This window comes from Coturnix japonica, chromosome 15, assembly GCF_054131305.1.
Source record: "Coturnix japonica strain WE chromosome 15, WE-NBRP24, whole genome shotgun sequence".
NCBI lineage: Eukaryota > Metazoa > Chordata > Aves > Galliformes > Phasianidae > Coturnix > Coturnix japonica.
Genome location: NC_140677.1, coordinates 11,730,650 through 11,744,331, shown reverse-complemented (window position 1 = coordinate 11,744,331; position 13,682 = coordinate 11,730,650). Strand labels below are relative to the sequence as shown.

At 33.5% G+C, this 13,682-nt stretch overlaps 1 protein-coding gene across 26 annotated transcripts in view; it reads right to left on the bottom strand.

The window, feature by feature from the left end:
• Window positions 1-13,682, bottom strand: part of ERC2 (ELKS/RAB6-interacting/CAST family member 2) — a 360,031-nt gene that overhangs the window by 98,582 nt on the left and 247,767 nt on the right. For all 26 annotated transcript variants that reach the window (XM_085516429.1, XM_085516432.1, XM_085516423.1 and 23 more), the window contains one exon: window positions 10,037-10,171. In XM_085516429.1, the coding sequence (XP_085372555.1) occupies window positions 10,037-10,171 (135 nt within the window). The remainder of the gene's footprint in view (window positions 1-10,036; window positions 10,172-13,682) is intronic.

Below are 13,682 nucleotides of genomic sequence, written 5' to 3'. Positions count from 1 at the left end.
TTTCTATTATGCTGTTAATTAAATCTATCTTTTAAGTAAATCTTAAACACTGCACATTGTTTACAGACAGCTTCTATCCTTTATTGCATTTTTTCATCATTAATATCATTCATTCATTAACAGTTTTAATGTTAGTTAACACAAATGACAAATACAAAAAATCATAGCAACTTTATGAATTTCTTTTTAAAAAGGGGACTATTTTACTGTAGATATACTCAAGGGAGAAAGGCGTTATTTTACACTCATTATTAACTTGAAGTTAAAAAGAAAACGAAAAACATGAACTAAATCAAGAAAGTGAGACATCCTTCCCCAAATGTGTTTACTGAGGATTACATATTTTACAATGCTGCACACACAGACATCAGTGTGTGTATCTTGATGTAGTTATAGTGTGCCAAATGCTGATGTGATACCAAGCTCCTAGGACAGAGATGCACAGCGTGTCGTGTTTAACTCAGCATTTCAAAACCAAATAAAATCTTATCATTTTAGACATCCTTAAAATTAACTCCTTAACATTTTGTTAAAAGAAATAAAAATAAAAAATAAAGGCATTCTGTAGTTTCAAAACCCTGGAAGTTAGCCGGGGTAACATATTGCCAGCACTTAATTAAATCTAAAAACTAAATAAAATCAATAAAATGAATGGTAATTAATTATGATTGAAGCAGACAGGAATTTTAGCTTGAATATATACACTGCCAGTATCACTACTGTTCCTAGTCCATTCTTGGAATAAAAAAAAGAGCTCCCAGATGTCAACTGTTATTAAAAACCAGATGTTAAGATAGATGTCTTGCATATTGCTGAATTAAGTAAAGAGATCTGACAGTCCACTATAAACTTAGCTATCATTTAACACAGGAGAAATGTGGGTAAATTTTTTACAGTTAACTTGGAACAAATCTTGGTTCTTTGGTCTGCACAACTACAACACAAAGAAAAGATGCAGTAAGCCCTGAATATTCCTAATTCTTTTGGGGAAAAAAGGGGGACAGATTCTGTAAAATGTCTAATTAGCTGGATTCGCCTCAGTGAAAATAAGAGTCCTTCCCCCTGAATTCTGCAGGAGTTACTGCTTTTCAGTACTAGTAATGTTAATTGAATTGACTTTGAAGTTCACAAGGGCTTTCCCAGAGTAAAGGTTCAAGAAAGACTGAAGGGTTTCTTTTCCACTGAGTGGTTTGATCCTATTTCACTAACAGAACACATTAGGTTAATCTGTGGTGATACTTTTAAAAACAGCAGAAATCAACAAAATGGGCAACTCATTACGTTTCCAAATGACTCCTAACTATGTTCAGCTGTTTCGCTCTTTAGTGCATTACAATTCTACCAATAAGCAGATATTCATTTTTACTTCAATTAACCACATGAACTTTTTTTTTTTTGTATTTATAAATAAGCTGAAAAATCAAGTAATGACAAATACTTTTAAAAAGCATTACATGAAGTCACAGACTATATTGTTTGACGCTGATCCTGATATACAATAAGCAATAAATTAAAAGCTGGAGCCTAGTTAATGTCAATCAACATTGCTGTATTGAGTACTGGTCCTGTCAAAATAAGTTTCTATCTCATTTAATTACATAGAGTCTTTTTGATAAGGTACAAGCTCTGAAATAATATCTTGAGATTTCTGTAAAGTGTTTGATTATGTTTCTCAAGGCATCGGGTCAGCAAAATTAGCTCTACATAGCAGAATGCCACTGAAGGGGACCTGCAGATGTCTCATCCTAAACATATTCTGTAGTCCCACAGTGTGGTAGAAATGACTGAGAAAGACTGCTTCGAAATGTGAAGTTATTTGGGATTAGGTGAATAAATGTTATCAGCTGCATTCACATGACTGAAATCCTCTGCACAATGTTATCATTTGAAAAACTAAAGAGCAAACTAAAAAGACAGAAAACTATCTGAAATCAGTGATATTAAAAAGGGCTTATGTTAAAAATGAACCTTTACTACAATGTTGAACAAAGACAAATACAGACAGATAAACAAAAAATGTTCTACATCTCATGTGCAGCGGCACGAGACCATTAGAATTACACATCTGGTGTTTGTGTCATAACTCTTGTGAATATTCGAAAGACTAACCAGATCAGGAAACAGCTACAGAATTACTCAAAACTAAGCTCAGCAGTGAGAGCCAGGAGACTCAACCTAGAACATCACTCAGAAAATATTAAAAGAACAATATTAAGTAACTCATACAGAAAAGAAAGTTCTTTAGCAGAGAAAAAAAGACTAGATAGATATCTACAGGACATAGACTGGAAATATGGTACATATTTTTCAATATCACATCAAATTTTGTATGACTGGAGGTTTTTATGTCAAGACAGACATTATAAAAGGTGCCTAACAGTATTCAAAATAGAATTACAGATTTAATGAAGAAATTATTGAGTAGTCAGGTCCAAATTATGATCATTAACAACTTCATCTTTGACATATACAGTTAACAAAAATCCTTTCCCATCTTTTTTTATGCAAAACTGTTTTAATGAGAATTTCTGTGCGCTGATCTTATTCTGTACACAGAGTTTACAATGTTTCCAATTTTACTGATTGATTCAGGAGTTCATAAAAAAGAATTATTAAATACTCTGAGCTGCTTTGATTGACAACTGAGAAAAACAAACAACAAAACACCAACCCAGAACAAAAGGCTCACTGGATTTTAAATTCTGAACATTAACTGCAGCCCAAAACCAGCTTCAACATACTGTCATGTCTTAATATCTTTTACTTAAAAAATGCTGACTTAATGCCTACCGCTGAAAACCTGTTCATATCTCATTTTCAATTCCACGCACTAATTACTTACAGAAACAAAATAGCATTTAACACTTCTGCTAACCTAAGTAGAGGTCACCAACTTAGTAGTTCAATTAAGAAAACCTATTACATGCTCTATTATTGTTTAGATAATTATGTCACGTACTCATGTCAGGTAATGCTCTAATCTAAAAATACTGGATGCTTAATTACAGAGTTCAGAAAAAAAAAATAAAAATAAAAATTCCTATAGCTGTGAAAGAATGCCAGCCTTCATTTTCATTTACAAAAAGGGAGATCATTATAACATAAAATAAAACAGAATGTACAAGTATAAGATCTGCATGGAATATTTAATAAACTCCTTGATTTCCTGTTAGGCACCCAGGTTGTTTTCAAACCTGGACTATCTCCTTGCAGTGGATTGGATGAAAGTTATAAGACTATTAGCTATGCTTGTCATTACTCTGCCTGTGACATTTTGGGGATATTTAATAGTATTAATTATTTTAGTGCTACACACTTTAAAGATTTTCTATACAGATTTACACAACTACCCAAAAGTTCTGGATAAAAGGGACCTGAGCAGCACTGTGTTTATAAGCAAACTGCTCTATCAAGAAGTCGAGATTTGGTCTCCACTGATGTTCTGAGACAAATGATGTTCATTACCTATTTTTTTCATTCCTTAAACACTGTGAAGCAAAATAAAAGCTACATGTATGCCTTATCATTTATTAATATTGGATCAGAGGCTTCCAGGAGAATGCTTAGTCTTTCATATCAGTGTGTATCCTACAGAATCATTAATCTATGGCTCTTTCAAACAATAAACTATAATCAAGCATTTTTTGATTAATGTTTGTGTACATTAACTGCTTTTTAAACTTGGATCTTTCACTGGTTTATAGGGTCAAGAATAGCAGCCCAATGACAGAAACTGCAAAGCAACGTCTAATTCAGAAACAGGCAAGAAGGTGAAAAAAAGTCAAGAAATACTCTTTGATTTGATAAACTAGTATACATGATTAACTATTATAAAATTATGATGAATTCAAAATAATTAAGGTATCAATTGCCTTGTATTTTTAGAAATGGCACCCATGTCTCATATATTTATGTGGACTACAGTGGTATCATCTAAAATACTATGAAAGCCTTTGCAAACTGACTATTCATAGATTATTAATTCACTGATTATATATCATCATTATGCTAGCCTTTTCTTCTCTCATCGCTATTTATTGTAGTTTCTCAGCATCTTAAAAGGAAATATCTGCTGTCACTAAAGAAGGTTTACTGTTCTTCTCCAATTACTGTAAAATTTAATGTCAAAAATTCAACTGCCTTAAATCTAGCAAGATAAAGAACAGTGACTAGAAAACACTATACAAAGATGTCAACAGCTTGTTTAAAGACTTCTTCTGTTTTAATATGCTGCTTTAATATTAAAGGATATCTTAATATAAGTTTTGAAAGCGTATTTCTCAGCCTTGAGTTCTTTAAATTTCATTAGACTGAGCAGAAAATTTGAGGCAGTGGCCTTTGGATAAAATGATCCACATTACGAATCAGGTTAGAAACAAAGGTTAACTTTAATTATCATCTACATGTCCAAGTATGTCTAAAAATTTTAAATATATCAGGTGCCAGAAATTGTATGCCTATTCATATCCACTCTGCATATAGCATAGTCTTTATTACTCATGAATGCAAAATAATTGCAATCTCTGTGTTGCAGTAGCAACAGATTTACAGAGTAATATGACTGCTACTGAAAAATGGTATCTGCGTAATATCCATATCTTGGGGGTTAATCTGGTTTAATTTGGCTCCATCTCCAAAAACAAATTCCTATTAGCACTGAATTGTGCTGGGTGACATCCTGGAATGCATCTTTCAACTATACTTCATCAAAAAGGAATTCAGTGTGTCCACTCCAACACAATTTCTGGATACAAACCACTGCACAATAAGTGGAGATCAGGAGATTTCCTTCAAATATGTAGCCTTGATCATAACTAAGACTGTAACATAGATGCATTTGAGGACTGGAAAACTGTATTACTGTGAGGCCCATTGTTTAAAATTTGGTTACCTGAATAAGATAGTGGATATGATTCAAAAAATAGAAAATACTTCTGTGAAACTGAAGTACAGCACACATCTCCTCACATTTATGGCATGCAAATATCTTTAAGAAACCATTTCTGTAAATAAATATTTAAAAATTCATAAATCCCAATCTCATTTTAGACTAAAGCTTTTGCAAAGCAGACAATGTTAAAAACTTGATGAGCTAAGCTTTGCTGGCTCTCTTCCCACACATAGAAGACCCTTTCTGACAAGTCTCATCACATTAGCCTTTCATGTGCCGGCATGATACGAATTAATGTCTTAACTTGGGTTAAATAAATCCAGTGATAACCCACTCATCTCTTGAACTAACTTTCTGATGACTGATTTACCCTTTTCTCTTTATTATCTGTGACTATTAATGGGTCATTAAACATGTAACTACTGGCTCTGGACTGTGAAACTGTCATACTTACAGCAAACAATTACATTTGCAAATATTAATTTCCATTTGTAACATGGAAATCTACCTGCTTAGTAATGACATTCCATTCAATTCAAGAACTTACTCTAAAATCAGAATCTTTTAGAGCTTAGAGAGACTTTCATATCATACTCAATTTGTAGGAAACATACAGGAGCAAACATAACTGAAGACTCCTCTCATAGACTCCCCATACATGGAACAACTGACTACAGAATAGTTTTGTGCATGAATGATTTGACTCACTGAGCCTGAAACTGGAAAGAAGAAAGGCTAACAGTGGATTAGTGTAAGAGAATGTGTAAAGTTTCAGAAGCTCTTTATTTCATGTTTCATTTCTATATACAAATAGTTGAATGAATATTTAAAATTGCTTCAGTAGATCTGTTACAGGTCTATTTTCAAATCAGAGAAGAGGGGATCTCAGCAAACTGTACATCATTCATTTATGAAATTTCCTGCAAAACTCATCTCACCATTTATAATATTTGTATATAATTATGTTATAATCAAACATAAATACTGGCAATGAGGGTAGGCAAAAGGTTGTTTCTTTACAACACCCAGACTAGCATTAACATGAATAAGATGTTGTACCAGATACTCATGCATTTTAAAACTTTATCACTAGATGAAGTAGAAACCCAATGCTTCTTACAAGAAGTGGCCCGTGAAATCAGATTTGCAATGCAAAAATTTATGGTCCCCTTTGTAGTGAAAGCCTGTGACATGTTATCTCACTTAAGTAACCAGTGCCAGATATGCAACTTCTGTTATCAAGTTACTGTCTCCCAGAAATGCATTTTTGGCTCTCTCAGCTGGTCTAAAGACCTATTTTAGACTATGATGGTGGCAGCTAATTTTTCTAGTAAGAAATATAAGATAAATGTAAACCTCTATATAAGTGTTGTATATTCTAACACACACATTCAGGGGAAGTGAGGGGGAGAGGTTTCTATAGCTAAACATGATCTCAAAAAATTCTTCCATATGTGGAAAAGACTGCAAAGTTAACATATAAATATAGATATATATAAATATACACACCGAGCAGTATGTATACATTTATATCACATTCATTAAACCTCAAAACATAAAATAAATTCATTTCTGTAAGCAAAGGAGAGGTATAACTTTTCAATATACAAAATCCATCTCCTTGAGGTATCATAGAGAGCAAAACCTATGTTCTACTTGTTACTTTTAATGCAGATTTAGCTTATCTGACTTTGTAGTCAAATTACAAATTAAATATAATTAAAAGGTATATGAAAAGTCATCTGGGTACAGTATAATTAAAATCAAGAGGTAAGAATAACAAAAGTACTAATAAATATTACATATTGATATTGATTTTTATTAAATAAAATGAGAAAATTTAAGCATGTTTGTAACTACAAAATAGCATACCAAAATCTAGAACTACAGAAACCCTACAAGAGAAATTCCAGCTCAGATCAGACTCTCACATTTCAAATATCTTTGTTTTGTTCCATCACAGGTACTGTGTGATCTACAAAGAAATGTAGGTTTGCAAGCATTCTCCTTATAATCTGGGCTGCAAGTTTCTGTGGAAGACCACTTTGGTTTTCCTTTTAGTTTAGAGTAGATAGAAATAGCTATCTATGCTAATGCTAGGCAGGAACTACATCCACATTAGAAGCAAAGCATTTGCCATATGGTAGCATATTTATAATAAGCAATATCGCTTTTATAACTGCATACAACTTAATAGGAAAACTGAGTATTTAATGGTGACCGTGACATAAGTAGGATTTTATTGCATTTAGTTCAACAAGTCTGAACATTCTGTGACATGATCACAAGTTCTTTGTTCCAGAGGGACAATATGCATAGCAAAGATGAAAAAATAAGAGGAAATACTTATTAATATGAAAGTATTTATGTGACTAATTTGCATTACACTCCTTAGATCTCAAAGTAGTAATTAATTTAGCACAATGCTAGTTATTTACAGTGGATATACCTAGGATTGTTTATACTGAATGTACCGACAAGCAAACCTTGCCCTGCCTAAATTCCTAAATTAAATAAATCCATGTGACTCTAATGAGCTCAGTGCAGGCTCAGCACTGTGCTAATGCAATTGCGTGCTTCCTTGCAGCCTGAGGTACCAGCAGAACAAGTTCATGTGCATTTAGTGAACAGACAAGAACAAGCTCACACCTGCCTACGTACAACATGTAAACATACAGAATAAGGAAACATACAGAATATTAAACAAAATCTGGGGTCAGAGATGGAGCCAATAATTCCAACTTAGTGAATTAAACACCTATATCATGCAATAAAATGTCACTGATGCTTTAATGTTTTTCCCTTACATTTTTCTGCTTTTCTGAACAACTGAAAGACAAATTTTTAACGTATCAGAAAACTCCCCAGACATGGTATTTCAGGTTTCCAGACACCAACGTTCTGCTGAGTTTGGGCACCCTGTACACAGTCTAAGGAAATCTGAAGATTTCACAGTTTTCAAATAGCCATGGTTATTTGAGTGAGCTGAAATAATCTGTTTTGTTTTATGTTTATCCTCCTCCTAAAATTGTGTTGTTTATTTTTTAAAGAGAAATCCCAGTTTCAACATTCCTGAGGCCTGTTCAGGAGTTTCAGGTTGGCAGCTTTCCAGTATTGCCACAGAATATAAGGCATTATGGTAATGGGCAGGGCTGCCAAAATACACAAAGTAGCATGTACTCCTTTTCCCTTAAAATTATATGTGGATCCACGTGGTGATTTGCAGATCAGGATCCAGACACCAAAATAAAAATGGTTAGACTACATCATGGCTCTGATTTCAAAATCCCAGCAGAACTGTTTGGTGTTTTCCAGTTGTCTTCTCTCAGCAGCTCCAAGAATATTTAGCAGTTTCAGCTGATATCTTGTTGCCAAGATCAGTCACCACATCACAAATCAATAACTTTTAAAGAGCCTATAGGTTTCATCAAGAAGGTACTTTTGGTGCCATGCTACCATTTTACACCATTACACTGTTAGGTTTCATGCATTACAGCATTAAATTTCTGAAATTAATGAAACTACCATCATACTTAAAATCCTAACTGGTATTCAGTACTAAGATGTCAGATAGATGGTTCTGTAGAAGTAAATTGACTTTCTTACTGGAGAATGGCATTAATGGAAAATTCATGCATATACTCTGACTCATCACTGTTCTAGAGAGAAGAACTTTTCTTTCTGTGCCTCTTTATGAGATTTCAGAGAAATGAAAATCATGATAGTGAATTGGGATAACCTAATTCTAAACACTACCACATCATAGAAGGGCCAACAGAAATGTTTTAGATATGAACCAATCTTTATGTAGCCAGATTGGATTAAAAGATGTAAAAGGACGTGCTATATGCTTATATTACCATGTGATACTCCATCCTTTTAAATGTAGTGCCAGCTTTCTGGAAAGGAGCCAATCCCTACAGCCTTATGATATTCGTCTTTTCTCAAAATTCATTAACTGTTTATGAGAATATCATCTCTCATCATAAAAGAAAATTAAAATGTACTTGTAGCCCTGGTGACCACAGAACAAAACATAGAACTTTGATTCAACTAACAGCTTGGGAATTCAGGAAACGTGAAACTATCATGTGCAACAGATATTTGTCTATCCTGTTCTTAAAGGTCTGAAAGAAAGGAGTTTCTGCTACATCTATAGTAAAGAATGTTCATATTTCTTTTGACTTAGAGATTTGTTACACTTATAGCTAAAAAAAAATAAAATCTGTTTTTGTTTGTTTGTGGGTTTTTTGTTTTGTTTTGTTTGTATATTTGTTTTTAATAAATAACCTAGTTTCTCCTGGTATAAATTACCACTTCTACTCTTTCTCCAGTGGGCGCTGGAACTCAATTGATCATTATCCTCTTTACAACAACATTTTATATATTAGAAGACTTATGACTTGCTCTTAGTACTTTCTAGACTAAACAAATCCAGTTCTTTAAGCCTTCCTCATAGGTCATGTTTTCTAAAACTCCTATCATTCTTATAGCTCTCCTTTTGTCCGTTTCCAATTTGTCTATCTTTCTTAAAGCATGGTGTTCAAAACTGTATACAGCTTTTCAGATGAAGTCTCACCAGTGCTCAAAAGAACAGAATAATTACTTCCTGCTTCTTCTCCAGCACTACTCAGAATTAGATCTAACTTCGTTGCAATTCTATTCCATCATTGTTGCATACTGTTTGAAATACAGATTCTTTTTTTTTCCCCATTATATTGCCTCAGTACATGTGAAGTCACCCTTCTAAATGAATTTGTCTTTACTGAATTTCAAATAACTTATTTCAGACTTTCTCTCCAGCTTATTGAGACTAGATCAGTTTACTGAGCACCTTATCTGCTTCTATATCTGTTCATAACAGAAATACAGTGCATATGTCACAGCTACCATTTTCTTCTTAAGTCACAAAGCCAGTTAACCCTTTGAAAGGAAATTTGATTTGCTTGACATCATTTATCCTTGACAAATACAAACATAATGCTGAGATTCTTTCTGGGTTGGAAACAAATGCCAGACCTACTAGTTTCTGTTCAAAGAACACAACACTAATATTGCTCATTTTATTTGTGCAATATTTGTTTCACCTTGAAATGTCAAAACTGCAAAATTCTAAAAGTGATGCTGAAAAAAGAAGTGACTGACCTGATCTGGAGAGGGTCTGTGGTTGGAGTGTTGTGGCCTCCCAGGAGATCGGTGATGGTGATGGTGGTGATGATGGTGGTAGTGGTGATGGTCATCATCATAGTTATCTGCCATTAGTTTCATTCTGTTTTGTGTCTGTTTAAGAGGGACAATGAAACAATTTATTACATACTGGAAGCTATTAATCTAATAATGTTTTGGCATGATCTTATCTCCTTGTTCACTCTTTCTTTTGGTAGTTGCAAGGATCTAACAATATAAGTCAGGACTGCTGGCTCAGAAAGAAAAGGAAACAAATAGAAAAAGATAACAAAGTATGTGAATATATTTGTCTCAGTTTTCACATATGAATAATCGTACAATCAGAAAGGGACATGATTAAGGATGTTATGTTTGAAAGGTGTCAATGAAAACATTCAACTTTTATAAATTTACTATTTTACAAGAGTTGCCTATCTTCCAGTTTATTACTATGTTTCAATAATTAACTTCCAAAATCTCACTAGCAGGAATATTAAGTATACTTCAAGTATTTACAGTTATCTATCAAGGCACGTCAACAACAATCCATGAACAGCTATGCAAAAAAATTAATTTTGGCTTAATTTTTCATTTCTTACTGTAAGCAAGGATCACCCTTCTAAATAGTAAGGAAAAAGAATCTGAAGTCTAGTTAATACAGACACTGTTGCTTAGAGGAAATAGTGATTATGGGACTTCACACATTGCCAAATGAAAGCAAGCCTTAGGTAATGATCTTGAAAACAACAACTATGCTTCAGTTACTGCTTTGTAGAGATGATAAAATATCATGCCACCATGAGGTAACAAGGTACACCCTTGCTCGTTATCATTACTACAATTATTCAAAACCATAACATACACAGACTAGAATAATACAAACCTTGTTCATGACACCAAAATTTTCTTACTACCTAATCACCCAATACCAGTGTATAGCACTTATCTTTTCTGTTAGTTGGACTGAAGGTTGTCTCAGGAAAACTTGTTAATCTTTCATCAAGTTTTACTTTTGCACTGATTAATCCCTGGAGAAAATGCCAAGAGCTTTCAGAGACCTCTGTCAAAATCTGAAGATTTTATTCAAAATATACACAATTATTACTATGTAGATAGCTGAAGGAAAGATTGAAGTCTAAACATATGTAATATCATATTCAAAACAACAAAAACAACAAATCTGAACTCTGATATAATTATTTTGTATGGGAACAGATTCACGAGGTGGCAGGACACATTCTGGATGCAGCAGGACACTGAAAAACACATTTCCCCAAGATTTTGCTCAAACTAATAATTTCCAAATTGAACAGATGAAATTAAATTCCCATCATTAATTGGTGTATGTTCTTATGCTAACAGTTCTAACTGGATTCCAACTGGTAACAACCATGAGTTAACTAGCAGCCTATACCTAACATGCGGTAAATAGTTTTCAAGGATTAAGGTAAATTCTCCTATGAGAACAGTCCAATACCAAAATTTCTGCTAGGAAGTCTTCACTGTTAAATATATTTTAATGGAAAATATGAAAACTGAGACTTCAACTACATTCCTTGAATTTAATTAGTTTTGCTGAAGTAGAAAAGAGATTTTGAAAAAACAAACAATAAAAAGAAACAACCAAATATTTCTATTACAAAATATTTGCCCTATAAGACAAGTGTAATGAGAGTAAAACTTTGAACCACTGGGATCACACAAAATCCTAATATGTCTTCTTTGGAAGTAATTTTATTTTGAAATATCGTAATGCTTCTCAAGAACTGCACATGTTGAAGGTTGGGGAACAGTAACAAACAGATTTCAGGAGAGCATTAGCACTCATTTCATGTTGAGATTTAAAAGAAAAAATACCTACAGTAGACACAATAACAAGGAAGAGAAACACTGGCAGATTGGATATGTATATGCTTTAACCACTGTCAGTCACTTTCTAAGCATCACTATAGCACCTTCGCTGTGAGCACCTTCATGTGTCTTACAGTATAAATTTCATCCATAGGTCAAGAGGTAGATTCAGTTGAACAGGAACTGCATAGACTCTGTAGGGGTATCATTTAACACTTTTAAACACTATTTTCCACACAGCTGGGATAATTCCATTTTTTCCATCTTGATTAAGAAGACAGAAGCATTGACCAGGATGAATTTTAGTCACAAATTTGCTGATTTTGCCACAAGGCCAACTCAGCCTGAATCATCATTTACTTGTTTGCCTTAATATTCAAAGTGGAAGTCCTTTTGAACAACAGTGGAAAAGACGGAAAATTAATAAACAAATAGTAACCCACTTACTGTAAACAATGTAATATGCTGCCTCTTTGGGGAAGATTTTACCAGTTTACTTTCTTATCAATGAACAGCCTTACATTTCCTACCTTTCAACTGTATCCCATAAAAGAATGCAAAAGTTAAACAAGATGATATATGCAATCCTAAAAGTGTCCCTTATAATGAGGTGTTGGGGATTAGATGTGTCATGGGATAAGAACTGTAAATGAATGATGTCATCTTTCTAATTTGGTGCTGAAATATAAATAAACCACTTCTAATGTTTCCTCAATTTGGATGCCAGATTGCAGTAAAATGCGCACAAAGAAAGTGTTAATGCTGCAGTAGGCTGCCTTCAGTTGTTCTGCTCAGGAAGCAAAATACATAAGAAATGCAAAATGGAAAAATGAAAAGTTGATTTTGCTTTCAACTTGGAAGATCATCAAACTGTGCATACATGGCTTTTTATTCTTATTCATTTGTTAAAATGATGCTAAATACATATTTTTTTCTTAATAGCTTTTTTTTTCTATCTGTTAGTGCTTCACAATGGTAAATCATATGATTTTCAGGTTCTCTTTCTTTTTACTTTGGCTGCTGTCAACGAGTCCTTCAAAAGTGAACTGCATTTTTCAGATATTCTTACCTATCACTTAAAGAGTACAAAATATGGGATGATTTCAAACTTTTCCAAGTAGGATTTCTAAGGATAAGTAGGAGGATTTCTGGAGGAGAAACAAAACTAAAGGCATACAGAAAATTAACAGTAACAGTAAAATCCCTTTCATGTCCTTCTAAGTAAAACTCTGTACTATTACTTCCATCTGCTTCCCTTGCTAAATCTTTTAATGGTTAGTAGGCAATGAAATGTCAGGTATATTTTCATTTGAGGAAGAAATTAATTAACCACACTGAAACTCATTCAGGACTCCAGGGCTTCACACCCCTACACATAGATATAAGTACACACATCAAAACATAGAAAGGGGGTTTTATTCACTGTATGTTTTAGGACTGTGGCTCGTCAGACAGACAGTAACTGCTCCAGATCACAGTCCTATATCAAAATATTAGATCAATCCTTCAGTGCTGATTGAGGAGGAAACGTATGACCTGCTGACTTGATAATGCTGCAATTTCTTGCATCATCTTCAGCATACTTGAAAATTTCAAGTTCAAAAACATACAAGATTTTTTGCTTATATTACATTTGAAACAGATTCCCAAATATGACTTTAAAGGGTTGTCTGGAAACTGAGACTTGGAATTTGCAATTCATAAAAACTGTACACACATTTAAGTTGTGTCAGATCTAATCTGCATCATCTGTTATTCTACATGAATTATATCA